Genomic DNA, 15,630 nt, shown 5'->3' with positions numbered 1-15,630 from the left:
ACAACATAACACAAATGGATGTTTTTATGAGTTGTATAATAGGTCTTGTTGAAAGTAAAAACAGATTTTATGATATCTCATTATATATTTCTCCAAAACTGGCATAGACATCTTACTGGAATGTTAAGGCATCATTTTGGATAATACCAATTAATTCAAATTGAAATGAAATATGAAAAGGCAAAATATAAGACTACTCGTAAAAATGGCAATTTTCAATTCTGTAACACTGTGTAACATCTTTAAAAAACAGTGTCAAGTTTGAAATGACAATCTCAAGGAGAACATGCAATAGAAACCCTGTGTATAAAATGTGCTACATTTTCCTTTTTCCTTAAAGACAACAGTATCCTCATAAGGAATATGAAATCTGACATGCATTTAGAAAGAAAGCCATTTCACTACCACAAATGCAAAAGAAAAACACCACAGTGAAAACCTGACCTTATAGGTGGCTAGCATTCATCAGGCTCAAGGGATTCTGAATGATGCCAATGGAGATGCTTAAATCCTCTTCTTGAAGTAGCCTTCACTTTAAATCTGTTTTCTGTATCATTGGCGTTTATGTTTAAAAACCTTGTCAAACACTCACCTGTGATTTTTTGAAGCAAAGGTGACAACTCGGACTCCTCACAAAAGACCTGAGCCAATGCTTTCTTCACTTTTTCTTCAGTATCTCCCAGGTCTTTGTCCACAACAAATTCTCCAGTGACAGAATAAATATATATAAGGAGGATCAGCAGCTCCTCAGGGTTATAGTCATCATTGGTCCTCTGGGTTGAAGGCTTAATCATGGGCAGCAGTTGACTTAATACAGTAGATATTGATGATTCCCCAATGCTCTGAAATAGAAAGTGATAATAGAAAAATATATCAATCTCATACAAAGACATAATTTATGCATCACTTTAGTGCAAAATTAACTTGCAAACAAGACTATGATATTCACTGACCACATTATTTTTTATTTCTGTTTATTTGTCCTGGAGAGAATATTCCAAGAAGTTTGGTATAAGAGTTTTTGTTTTATGAGAACTAGTTTGTAAAATGGCTGGCTACTATTGCTTAAACAAATAGGAATCCACTAATATTTAAAATAACATGTTAAGTACTCAGACACTTCAAATTTTAAATAATAATAATATATTGTAAAATCATGTGATTTGTTAAAAAATTAACAAATATGGCAGATCTATATACCCAAATGAATGCTGACCCTCCTTCGAAGAATCACCTTTTTATTCTTCTTAATATTCTCTGTGTTGGCAAATATTGGTCAGAATATTTACAACATCAAAGTCATTTTCTGCTAAATCTTATTAATAGGATAAAGGAACAAACTGGGTAATGTCACTTAAGGCTCTAGATTTATTTGAGTGAAGGTGAAGGTAGTACACATTAAAATTTAAAAAAAAATATTTTATCTCTCCATCAACTATTTGAGTGATTATTTTAGCAGAGAATTCTCAAATTCTTTGCATGTGATTATAGCATTGCATTACTAGAGTAACTACATAACTCCCAAGCAACTAAACTCATTTCTAACATAAATTTTTGGTGAAAAGACAAATTCTCATTTTAAACAGCATAATTAAACATGAATAGACAAATTCTCATCTTAATGTAATTTAATAATTTAATAATAATTTAATTTCACTTATAATATAAAATAGCCCCATAAAATGAAATTCCACTATTGAATTTACATTTCAATCAGGGGCCAAATTATCACAACTTGCAACTTACATTATCCATTCGCAAATTTAAAAAGCTAAAGAAGTAAAATATACAGTGCAGGAGCCAATGGTAAGGGACCTCAGGAGTGAGCGTGGGTCATGTTCATGCGTGCGTCACGTTCATGCGTGCATGTACGTGCAACCACAAAATAGTGGCATAGGTCCAGCCATGTGAAGAAGAGAGCATGAGGATAGGGAAAGACCTGCAGAAACTCTCAAGAGAAAGTTAACAGCAAACAGCTGAATGTTGTCCATACTGGAATGAGCACCCAAATGAGCTTTTCTATTCATTTCTACACCTGGACAAATCTGGATAGATCATGTTGAGGTCAAGGTTGACAATTATATTTTGTATACACACACACATACACAGAGAAAAACAGCTGTTGCCATTTATTTCCACTAAAAGTCTTGGATGTTCATGGTGTACCGCACAAAAATAAAATGCTAAGTCTTTGGACTGGATAAGGTAAAAATGGAAAAGAACAGAGATTTTACTGGCACTTGGTGACAGGAATGATTTACCAAGTATAAACAAATACACTCCTCACAAGTAACAGGGCCGAAAGGCTTGGAGGCATTCTAAGACTGTCCCATAGCCCGTATCTAGAGAGGAAACCTCAGAGGTTCTTTCTTTGCTTTACTAGCTGCCAAAAGTAATTTAAACAAAAGGAGCCATATGGTTGGCCTGTTCAAAGAGGGCCACGGAGGCTGCCGCTTGCATTTTTGCTTTTCACTCTGTTACCAACTCCTTGGATGTCGATGGGCAATTTCCTTCATTGCCTTATGTCCAATTTCTAAAACTCAGGTAAATACCAAAAGAATGGAACCTATAAGAGCCCTATGGTTCTCTCCCCAGAGTAGAAAGTTTTTCTAAAAGAACACTGTAAAAAGTAAATCAAGGTAAGATAATCATAATCATCTGCAAACTTTCACACACTAACATCTGACCTTCTGGACTTCATTTTCAAGTCACTGGCCTATGATAGGTGCCAGAGAATAGAATCCCCCATTAGTGACACTCTAGTAGACTTATATTGTACACACCAATTTCAAACTTACATTTGAAATCTGCTTAATGCAACCCCAGAAACCAAAAATTAAGTTGAACACAAAGCCAAGACTACAAACCAGTTACAAAGAGGCATGAAGTATGGTAGGAAAAAAAAAAAAAAGATTCCATTTCAGAAAGCCAGATTCAATCCTGATTGTTTCATTAACTAGTTCCTTAACCTCTTAGGATCTCTTCATTTCTAAAATGGCATGATCTGACTAGAGAATAGTAGAGCAATGAGTGACATTTTGCCCAGGCCTTCATTTTCATTTTCTTCTCTCCTGCTTCTTTTTCACTTTACCATTGGTAGTAGATGGAAGCAATTTGTACTTTTACTGTTCACTACTCAGCAAAATTTAAATGCTCAACAAAGAAAAGTTTTATCATAGATGTTGATGAACAAATTCAGAAACAGTTATTGGTACATGTGTAACATGGATTGGCATATATACATGTGTTTCCTAATTTTGTCCACTGAGATGATCTGAAAGTCATGGAACCTCAGTAGCAATGAGCAATCTGGTAGTCAGACTTTGATTTCTAATATCGTTCTCCAAGAAAAGAAACAAAGGATCTCCAGAAAAATGTCTGATTCCAGAGATGAGGCAGGGAAAATATGAGATGAACCAACTTTAGAACCAGAAGTCAAGGAAGTACTCTAAAAACAAAAGAACCAAAACCTGTCAAAAAGACACAGGAACCAACTAAAAGACTTCCCAGTGACCAAAGGTGGGAAGATTTGAACATTTAATAAATGAAGTAGGGCTGGGGTTGTAGCTCAGTGGTAGAGCACTTGCCTAGCATGTGTAAGGCACTGGGTTCAATTCTTGGCACCACATATAAATAAGTAAAATAAAAGTCCATTAACAACTAAAAAATATTTTAAAAAATAAATGAAGTAGTATTTGTGCATAACCTAAAGTATACAGTAGACATGCATCAATCCATATCAATATAAATAATTGAATTAATAAGTATAAATGTGGAGAAAAGCCTTCCTTTAAGAACTCCAAATTACTTATGTAGGTACTCTCCCCCTCAGGAAGTACGGCTTATTTCTCCCCATCAACTGTATATGTACTTAGTCACTTGCTTCTAAATAAGAGAGTAGAGAAATGACAAAAGCAAAATAACTTGACTTTATCTAGGAGAACAAGGTTAATATAACCAGTGATATCATATTACCATCCCTAACAATGGACTTCACTTTTGTAATATTCTTTCCCCAGACCCATAACCCCAGTCCAACCATGACAAAAACATCAGACAAATCCCAACTGACTACACTGTATAAAATGCCTGACTACACTCCTCAAAATTGTCAAGATCATGAAAAATAAGGATCAGTTGAAAAACTGTCACACAGCAGATGAGACTAAGCAACCATAACTACTAGATTTAATGTGGTATACTGGATGGGATACTAGATCAGCGATAAAAGGAGTTCAGGGAAAAATTAATGAAATCTGAAAAATTTCGAGTTTATAGTTGATATTAATATAACCATATGTTGGTTCCATAGTTTTAATAAATATACCACAGCAATAGATTTGCTTCATCAGGTTGTTCTGAAGATGTAATGATAAAAGCACGCAGTACAGTGCTTGGCACAAAGCCTCTTGTAAATATAAACTACGATTACTATGCGTACCACCACGTACTGCCCATGGGCTCCTTTCTTACCCAGCTGACCTGGTCAAGATGGTTGATGAAGGAACAGCACACCTTCTAGGAATAGAAAGTTGTCTCAAAGGAGGGAAAGACAGCCTACAAATACTGGGTTTGAAACCACAACTTGGAACTGAACTGGAGCCCTTAGTTAAAGGTCAAAGGAAATACAAACATTATTAAATACCACCACTGAAACAGAGAAGCACAACAAACCACGACCAAAATGAGGGAAAAATGGCTTCTTTGTAAAGTACCTGGGATGAAGTTTCTCAGTCACTTTTATATAAATGGGCTTCCCAGGAGTAGGGAACTAGAGCTGAGTCTAGAGTGACAAAATCTTTTGTTTATCTGCAGTCTGGGGCTCCTGTTATTCTTGAATCAGTCCCCAATACCGCTACACAAAAGCCCTCTGTAAAATGTGTGTTGTTTTTAGAAAAGCTGACTTTTTGGTTGAATTAAAACACCTCTGAGAAGTCAAGAGTCAGTCTCTGTTCTGGCATGAGCAGCATACTCCATATGACTGCAGGGCAGGCCAGGCCAGGCTGGCCCCACACCTGTTTCTCTGAGGCCAGAACTGGAGACAGTCAGTGAAGCTCCAAGCCACTCCAAGCCATAGTTACAGAACCTATCTTTGAAATACCTCCCAGCCATGGTGTCCCAGGTATATGGGATGTTGCCAATAAGGACCCAAGAAAGTACTCAAGACCTTTCTGCCCCAAAGCATCACTTGCCTCAAAACTTGTCACAAGGCTTGAAACTCCTATAACTAAAACCAGTCTCTTTCTTTGGGCAATGGGCTTATTTTATACACTCCAGCAAAATGCTAAACTGTAAATTAGTATGTGAGATAATTTTGGATGTACTCATACATCAACAAATACTTCAATACATATATATTGTGCACACAGTATGTTCCAGAGCCTGTGCTATGCTCCAGTAGTACAAGAACAAAGCAAGACACAAGATTTAAGGAGCTCACTGGTGAGTGGTGGTAGGAATCAACTGCTGTGACAGTCTTAGAAATAAGTTATTTAACAGAGGTGCGCATTTAGTTTAGAAACACACCTAAATCCTGGAAGAGGTGCACCTCAGCCAAGTCTTAAGATAGCATCTAATACTAGGGAAGATCAAGGCTCTAAGAAATGAGCAGTAGAATGGGATCCTCCCTTCATTCCTTTGACAAATATTCAATATGCAGTTACTAAAACTGTATAATAATTACGGTCCTCAAAGAAGCCCATGCCCCAGGCCCTAGAATCTGTAAATATGTTACTCAATATGGCAAAAGGGACTTTGCAGATGTGATTAGAGCTACAGATCTTGAGATGGGGAGATAAACCTGTATCATGTGAGTGGGTCCAAACTAATCACATGAATTCTTAAAATAGAGAACCTTTCCCTGCTGTAGTCAGAGAGAGATGTGATGATAAAGGGTTAGAAAGATGCAGCGTTGCTGGCTTTGATGGAGGAAAGAGACCACAAGTCAACGGAGGCAAGTGGCCTGTGGAAGCTGGAAAGGGCAAAGAAACAACCTCTGAAAAGGAATACATCCCTGATAAGGTCTTCATGCTAATCCAGTAAGACCTCCAGAACTGTAATGTAAAGGATGTCTGCTGTCTTAAGCCACGAGGTTTGTGATCATTGGCTGGAGTTTCAGTAGGAAATTAGTACCAGTGGTTTGTGTGAGGTAGGGTGTGAGTGACTGCACCAGAACACTTGAATGTTTGTCCCCTCCAAAACTCAAGCTGAAATTTAATTGCCATTTAAAAAGTACTAAGAGATGGATCCTTCAGAGGGGTCCTCCTTTGGTAGTGGTGTTTGTGTCACTATAAAAGGGTGAGTTCTGTCATCTCTTGTTCACCTTGGCCCTTTGACCTTCCACCAGAGGATGATGTAGCAAGAAGGCCCTTGCCACACGCAAACACCTTGATACAGACTTTCCAGATTCTAGAACTATGGACCAAAATATTCTATTCATTATTAATTACCCTTGAGTGACCTAGTATAGCAGCACAAAACAAACCATGACACAAGGCTCAATATATACTTGTCAAATGGCTGCATGAACAAACAAGAGCAAGTATGAACAGGACCTCAGTGGTACTTCTTCCTTCTGTACCACTAGAGCCAGTGAGTACCTTCAGAGATGTGATAGAAAGGGAAGGCTTCGAGACACTTCAAATTTAAAACTTGCTACTTACCAATTTTGCCTACAACTACTCAGTTCAAAACCACGTAGTCTCGTAAGCTAGCATTCATCAGATCCAGAATGATCCCATAGGACAGTGGTTTTCCCAGTGAGGCCTTTAGACCCCTGAGATACCCAAGACCCTTTCAACAGGTCCATGAGGTCAAAATTATTCTTATAATACTAAGACTTTCTTTGTCTTTTCCATTGTGTGGACACTTGTATTAATAGTACAAAAGCATGGTGGGTAAAATTGACAGTAACTTAACAAAGATCAAGTCTGCAGATAAGAAGTATGCTGTTGCTGTACTCTCCACCACTCTGCTATGTACTCACAATTAGAATTAAAATTCTAAAAAAAGATGGCTTCACTGAAGAACTTAAGTTTCACTAAAGAGTGTCCCTGATGACAGTAAAAATTGTTAATCTTAAGGACTCTCACTCCTTAAACATCTCTTTCATATTCTGTGACAAAAAAGGAAACCATGTATGAAGCACACTTTGCTGCATATTACTGTACAGTGGTTACCTCTAAAAAAAAGCCTTGGTGTAACTGTCTGACTTGTGAACTGAATTCACTGCTTCTCTCCTGCAAAACCACCATTACCTGAAAGAATGATGGACAAAGTGTGATTGTTAAGATCTGGGTATTTGGCAAACATGTTCCCAAAATTGAGCAAAGTGAGCCTGTTCCTTCAACAAAAACAACTGATGCCTTTATTGTCAATGTCAAAACTCTGTCTTTTAAGCAAAAATTGGAATGTTGGGAACTTGTATCTGTCATTGCCAGATTCTCTTTTCTTAAAGGCTTTTCTGATAACATCGGTTGTGACATGAAAATGTGATATTTTTGAACTGTATAATAAAGTGTATCAACAGTCAGAAGATCTATAAAATTCAATTGACCAATGCTTTCCAAATGACCAATTCATAATGTAAGAAGGTAAGGCACAGGAGAAAGATCCATCCAAAATAAAGGTAAGCCAGTGTATCTGAAGTAAAAGAGGGGGCTGGGATATAGCTCAGTTGGTAGAGTGCTTGCCTTGCATGCACAAGGCCCTGGGTTCAATCCTTAGCAACACACACACACACACACACACACACACACACACACACAACTAAATAAATAAATAAATAAATAAGTGAAAGAGTAAAAAAAGCTCATTCATGGTTTCCAGTTCCACATGACAACTTACCTTTAAGAGATCACTATGTGTAGAGTCTAGATATGGTATCAAAAAAGAATATCCACAAACATCTGAAAAAGCTATCAAAATATTCTTCCCTTTTCCAACTATGTAACTGCACAAGTCTGGATTTTTTTCATGTACTTCAACCAAAACAACATATGGCAGCATATTGAATGAGGAAGCAAATGCAAGAAGTCAGCTGTTTTCTCTCAATAAGACATTTAAAAGATTTTCAAAAACATAAACCAATGCCACACTTGCTTATTGTCTTTTGTTTTGGAAAAAGTTACTTTTCATAAAATGTTATTTATATTAGCATATACATGACTTATTAATTTGTAAAGGAATAAAATGATACTTTTAATTTTTTATTTTAATTTCTAATTTATATATTCATATTAATATTTAATAATTTCAGGATGTTACATCTTAAAGGGAAAGTTCGTTATTTTCTACTTCCCATAGGTGAACTGTAGAAAATATGGTGGCAAACCAGCTTCAACTATGTTCTTAGAGAGGAAGGCCAAGCAACAAGATAGAGGGAAGATAAGTTCCTACACCAGGACTTCTCCAAATTTAATGTGCATATGTATTACCTGGGGCTCTTGTTAAATTCATTAGGTCTGGGATGGGCCCTGAGTACCGTGAACTTCTCACAGTTTTCCAAATTGATGTCTATGCTGCTGGTCCATGGACCATATTCTCAGTAGCATCTGGACTGGACCACCCAACTATTTCTAGACCAAAGAATGAAAGTGAAATAAACTATCCTGTTTGAGGCACTGCATGCATTCTTTTGATATAGAACACTTTAACACTAACTAATAGAATTCATAAGTGCATTATCTCTAGTCAAATTTTTCCTTTGTTCCCAACCCAACAATTTATTAGACTTTTCCATTATATATCTTACCTGCAAATTTCATTCACAGTGTCTAAAACTGAAATCAATATTCATATTCTAAAATTAGATCTTCATTCTGTATAACTTATATTATCATTTGGTACCTTTATTCTTCCAGCTGGTCAGGTCAGAAATTTGAACTTTTCCAGTATCTCCCTTATCCCTCCCACATGAAGTGATGATTTTAATATCCATCCTCTCTTTTCCATCCCTTCTCCTACCACCAAAGTTGCCAACTGTCATTACCTCTAGTCATGATTTACCTTATTTTAAAACAAAAATCTGATCAATTTGGATTTATTAGTGACAATAAAGGCCTCCTGATAAAGCCCTTACCAGAGATACAGACATTCCTTTTACCTTCGTGGTCCTCATCCATCAGCAATCCTCTCTTCATAGATTCCAATTCAGCTTTCTTAACTATTTCCATTTGTCCCTGTGCATTTGCATAGGCTTATCTCCCTGCCTGGGAATGTTCTGCCTCTTCCCCACCTGGTCTCAAGAGTCAACTAAAGTATTATCCTCTCTGACCTTCCCTTTTTTGATTAATGTGTCCAGTTAAGATATAAAAGAAAAGAAAAATAAGCAAGTATGGCATTGGTTTATGTTTTTTAAAATCTTGTTCAGAGAGGCTAATCTCACAATACTAATGTTTTCCAAGTTTAATCCCCTCAAGGAACAAATTGACATTCTGGGTCCAAGGAACAAATTATTCTGTGGCAGTGAGGTTTAGTGAAATCCTCATGGCCACAAAAATAGATTCCACAAACTCTCTTCCACTGCCAATGCCACTAGAGGAAAAATGTGGGATATTTATACAATGGAATACTATGTAGCCATGAGAACGAATGATCTACAATTTCACAAAACAAGAAAATGGATGCATCTAATGGATACAATGTTGAATGAAAATGTTAGAAAAAAAATAACATATTATATAATACCATTTGTTTAAACTATCAAAACCAGGGGAAAATAATCTATGTTTTTAGAAATCTCTACCCCATGGGAAGAGGGAGTAACTGTGAGGCAGCAAAAGGGGCTTCCAGGGTAGCTGGTAATCTTCCAGGCTGATCACGGTGCTGATTACACAGCTGTCTTCAGTTAGTAAAAATTCACTGAGCTGTACTTTTCTATATTATATTTTACTTCAATAAAAAGTTTTTAAAATACCATTATACCAGGCCATATTTCCTGTGTCCTGGGAAGAACAGAGCTATCTACTTAGAGTTCTTATTACAGATTAGCATTTATCCAAAGCAAGAGCAGGAAAACATAAGAAGCTTACAGGATTCATCAAATAATCTCATGGGCTGCACATACCTTTGGCTAGGGGGACAGGGAAAGGTCCTGATTTCAGAGAGCGATGGAAAGAACAATTTTAGAGGCTGTTCAGTTTAAAATGCACATATGTTTCAGGGGGAATATAAACTTTTTTGTAATGTTTTTCCCCATCTCTTGGGAAATGATGTTATGCTGTGCTTCAAACGGAAGTGCCAAGTTTAAGAGGCTGTGTTCTGTAAACAGGCCAGTGGGGCCTTAAGTCGCATGAAATGAGGGACAAGTGACTTCTGCGAGCAGAACAGAACACCACAGGGAGTTGGGAACTGTGCATGCAACAAAACCGCCAGCCATTTGTCTTTATCTGGCCACCTTTAATGATTTAAGAGCTCTTGTTGTCATGTTATCATCAATCAATGACAATGATGGAGCAGCCTCTAAAATCCAGAGTTTTTAAAATGCAACTATCCGTGACCTAAATTTCCTGTGGTTCTGTTGGCCCCAGGTTAGGCCTGTTTGTCTATCATCAAGGGAGCCAATATAAATAATAAAAACAGGTCAATGCCGGGCCTTCCAAAGCTTCTACAAAAATTTAAAAAAACTAAATCACATTTCTCCAATCAGTGCCTATGTACGATGCCCACTCTTTGCTGGAACTAGTGTAGATTCTGCCCCTAATAACAAAATATTCCACAAAATGTGTACATTATCTTAAAACCTGTTTTGTTTTGCTTTTCTTCTTTCCTTGCTTGCTTTTTTCTTTAAAATTTGGCCACGCAACAATTTTGCAACTCTTAGCAGGCAACAGAAATGATGTCATTTTGCTGACTTTATAAAAGGAGCTACATTGCTGGCAAATTAGGAGTGACAGAAGACAAAAATACAAATTTTAGCTCTTTTAATGGAGAATGTGATAGCTTGTTCCCAAGTCCTTGCTAGAATTTCACTTCCAGAATCCACACAGCAAAGCAAAGACTACCAAATGGTTTCTGAGGAGGGAAAAAACGGCCAGTAAAAAACACCAGTGTAAAAGTTGTCTGTGCAAACCAGTTATCTTAAGTGCTGTTCCAGCACATTTCATATCATTCACTGGGAAAGTAGAAAAGGGCACTTCAATGGCCAAGGCCTCAGGCTCCTTTCTGAGAGTGACCAGCAACACAGAAATGCTACTCAGCAACAAAATGCAACTCAGAAACCTGCCAGCTCAGCAGAGCTGGAACAAGGTCCTGTAGTCCCCGCTACCACTGCCCCGGAAATGTTCCAGGCAGAATATCTTCAGGCTGAATCAGTCTAGTAAGAAGAAATTCTGAAATGTTCTCTCCTCCAGAGGGCAAGTGTGGACAAAGACCTGAAAGGGAGAATGGAGACCCAACGGCAAAAACCATAAAGACAGTAAAGTTGTCTTTGGTGGTCTTCCCATTTTCTGACTTTGGTTCTCTCTGTCCCCACCCAGAACTCACTGACTTCTTCCTATAAGCAAATAAAGCATTCCTCCTCCAAGAGATGAATGACAAGGTGGACAAACTCATCCAAAAAAGTATGAATTTAAAAAGAGGAGAGAGGGCTGTGGTTGTGGTTCAGTAGTAGAGCACTTGCACTAGCACATGTGAGGCACTGGGTTTGATCCTCAGCACCACATAAAAATAAATAAATAAAATAAAGGTATTGTGTTCATCTACAACTAAAAAGAATATTTAAAAAGGAGATGTTGTACATTTTTTCTATATTTGTTGATTATCTTTTTTAATTTATTTTTGTTGTTGTAGATGGACACAATACCTTTATTTTCAACATCTCTAGCAATTAGAGAAATGCAAATCAAAACTACTCTAAGATTTCATCTCACTGCAATCAGAATGGCAATTATCAAGAATACAAGCAACAATAAATGTTGATGAGGATGTAGGGGGAAAAAGTACATTCACGCATTGCTGGTGGGAATGCAAATTGGTGCAATCATTATGGAGAACATTATGGAGATTCCTCAGAAAACTTGTAATGGAACCACCATTTGACCAGTTATCCCACTCCTGGTTTATATCCAAAGTACTTAAAATCAGCATACTACATTGATGAAGCCACATCAATGTTTACAGAAGCTCAATTCACAATAGCTAAACTATGGAACCAACCTAGACGCCCTTCAACAGATGAATGGATAAAGAAAATGTGATATATATATATATATATATATATATATATATATATATATATATATCTTATGTGTGTGTGTGTATATATATATATATATATATATACACACACACACATAAGATGGAATATTACTCAGCTTTAAAGAAGAATGAAATTCTGGCATTTGCTGGTAAATGGATGGAGTTAGACAATATTATGCTAAGTGAAATAAACCAAACCTAAAAAACCAAAGGCCAAATGTTTTTGGCCTTTGTTTTCTCTGATAAGTGGTTGATGATACATAATAAGGTGGGTTAGAGAAGAATAGAGGTACTTTAAATTAGGTGGAGGGGAGTGAAGAGAGGGGAAGGGATTAAGAAGGATAGTAGCGTGAAACAGACATTATTACCTCATATACATATATGACTGCATGACCAATGTGATCCTACAATATATATAATCAGAAAAATGAGAAATTATACTCCATTTACATATGACTTATCAAAATGCATAAATGCATTCTATTGTCATATATAACTAATTAGAACAAATAAAAAATTTTTAAGAAGAGGGAGAGAAAGAACTTAAGAGGATGTGGAGCTAACTCCTCAATGGTTACACCCCTGCTTCAATGGTAGTGGGGCAGCAATTTGGCATAGAAAGTCTTTCTGGATCTACCTCAAATCACATTTTATAGAAATTAACTGAAGAGTACTTATTACTGTTCTCCTCTTTTAAAAATGCACTGATATAGATTGAGAAGGTAAGCATCTCATTTTCTTGTAATATGAAAGCTACAATTCAGTTCCACTATGCCTCTTAGCCATAGCAAAGCATTTAACATCTCTGAGTCTCGAGTTCTTGGTACAAAATAGGACAATACCTCAGACCTCACTGTGCTGTCATGGAATATAAAGAGATGAGCTTAAATTTTAAAGTGTTATATTTTCTTTTATAACTACATTTATTACTATTTTATGAACTTCTCTCCAAAAAGATGTTTCTATGTAGAGAGAGATGGGTGAACCAGATATATTTGCTTGCCCCTCAAGATTCACTAGCCTGCTGCCCTCCAGCTGTCCAACCAAGCCTTGGCCATTTGTTCAGTGGAGTCTGAGCCACTGCTGCCCTGCCTCACCCAGCACTGCTGAATCTAGACTTCCCTGGGGACAATTTTGACATGGTTACATCATGCCCACCACTGTGCAAGCTATAGCAACTCCACACCAAAATCTAACCCAGCTGGCTCTCTGGAGGCTATGGATTCCTTCATGACCACCTAGCAGAACCAGAGGACACCATCTGGAAGTAAGCGTGGTTGACATTCTTTGTGATAAACTTTAAGAACAACGAGAGACAAGAGACAGAATAGAACTGGCAGATAAAATCCTCCCCTAGACTCCCCCCTGCTACTTCAAGCAGTAACAGTGCTGTCTAGTCTTCTTCAGGTTGCCCCATGATTGAATAACTAGTGCTGTTTCTTGTGAAATGATGACCAGTGTAGTAATGTATCCTCGGTATTTGCTTTCCTTTCTTCCCCATCAACTTTCCTTTTCCCCTTACTCTTGTTATTCCAGGATTCCATCCCATCTCCTTTAAAGCATTATTATACAAAGTTTGCCTCAGATTCTGTTCCTAAGAAAATGGGACAAAAACGGGGGGATCCAAGATGGCGGACTAGAGGGAGGCTGCGTTCCTTGTCACTCCGTAACTCCGGTTTCAAGCAGAGGATATCTGATTCTTGGTGAGGCAGTTTTTGCTGCTTATCGATTACCTGGTGTTTACCCCATTTGTTTGCTGTGATCACCTGCAGTCTGCCAGCATATGGACGCCTTTTTCGAGTGCAGATTGCTCACAGTCAGGAGCCTATCATCCACCATTTGCCTGTCTCTCGCCTGTACATCGCCTGCCTTACACCTATCAATCACCCAACACATGAAGTTCACCTCCCGATCGTCCGACAATAGTCAGCAAACTGATCGCCGACTGCCAGTGGAGCACCAGCTGCCTGCTGTTGCCTGGAAGTTCACTGTGACAGTACCAGCAGGTTTGAGTACACGTGGCTGCCGCCATTTTGAGACAACAGCCAGGCCCCATAGGACCCCTGGAAGGACTGATTGAGCCCCGTCTCCAGAATCCCTCAGTACGACCGATCACTCCCAGACCGACTGATTGCACCCAGCCTCCAGGATCCCACAACCACACCAAACACACCAGACCTCCAGGACCCCTGCCTGACCAACCGCATCCCACCTTCAGGACCTCCAGCTGACCACGTCCACACCCTGAGCTGCAGCTCCCCATTTGCCAACACATTTCGAAGCCAGAGCAGCCATCTTGGATAATCATGGAAGCCGTAGCTATGATCTTTAGGTGGGGCAAATCCCATCTTGAGATGCCTGCTGGAGGCTTGGAGCTCATTGTCAGGTACCTCTCAAGCATCAGGCTACTGAACTCTGGGAGGTTTCATTACTATATGACTGTTATACTGCAGATTTTCTTTTTTCTCCTCATAGAAAACATTTAAGTTTTTATTTCTTTACTTTTCTTGCTCTCTTTTCCTTTTGTTTACCTGTTCCCTCAGAGTCTCTTTCTCCCTTTTTTGCAAGCTAACATCCAATTTCTTTTGATTACACTCTCACCCTTTCTATTATCTAGAACTTCTGTATGTTCTTTTCTTATCCCATTAACAGCCACATTCTACATTCATCTGCATCCTCTTTGTCCTCCATTAGAAACTACAGACCTTATTGCAAATCTGTTTGTTTTATCAAAGATAATATTTTAACTCATTCTATTTATTATGACAATTTTGTTATTGTCCTCATAGGAGCTATTTGGTCTAGGATTGCATAGTGTCTGAATTGGGCACTACTAATATTGATCTCCCCTTAAAGAAAGGGTTTTGGAAACCTATAGGGCCACTATAAGCCTACAGGGGGAAATCTGCAATACCCCAGATCTGCACTGCTAGAGGGGAAGATACATGAACAACATGAAAAAACAAGGGAAGAAAATGATCCAAACAAATCTAGATTCTATATTAATAGAATCCAATGACAGTATGTTAGAAGAAATGTCAGAAAAGAACTTCAGATTAAACATGAGTAAGATGATTCACGAAGCAAAGGATGAGATAAGAGAGCAAAGGCAGGCAAAGAATGATAATACCAATAAGCTGAAAGAGCACCTGCAGGAAGCAAAAGATCATTTCAAAAAAAAGATAGAGATTCTCAAAAAAAAAAAAAAAAAAACAAACAAACAAACAAACGGAAATCCTTGAAATGAAGAAAACAATAAACCAAATAAAAAACTCAATAAAAAGCATCACCAAAAGACTAGACCACTTGGAAGACAGAACCTCAGACAATGAAGACAAAATATTTAATCTTGAAAATAAGTTGCCCAAACAGAGAAGATGCTAAGAAATCATGAACAAGAATCTCCAAGAACTATGGGACATCATGAAAAGA

At 37.8% G+C, this 15,630-nt stretch overlaps 1 protein-coding gene across 1 annotated transcript in view; it reads right to left on the bottom strand.

Annotated features, from left to right (window-relative positions):
* Positions 1 to 15,630, bottom strand: part of Scfd2 (sec1 family domain containing 2) — a 372,739-nt gene that overhangs the window by 226,346 nt on the left and 130,763 nt on the right. The window contains exon 5 of the mRNA XM_047567173.1: positions 593 to 842. Within this exon, the coding sequence (XP_047423129.1) occupies positions 593 to 842 (250 nt within the window). The remainder of the gene's footprint in view (positions 1 to 592; positions 843 to 15,630) is intronic.

This window comes from Sciurus carolinensis, chromosome 10, assembly GCF_902686445.1.
Source record: "Sciurus carolinensis chromosome 10, mSciCar1.2, whole genome shotgun sequence".
Lineage (NCBI taxonomy): Eukaryota > Metazoa > Chordata > Mammalia > Rodentia > Sciuridae > Sciurus > Sciurus carolinensis.
The sequence above is the reverse complement of the archived record's forward strand: the minus strand, read 5'-3'. Positions and strand labels throughout refer to the sequence as shown.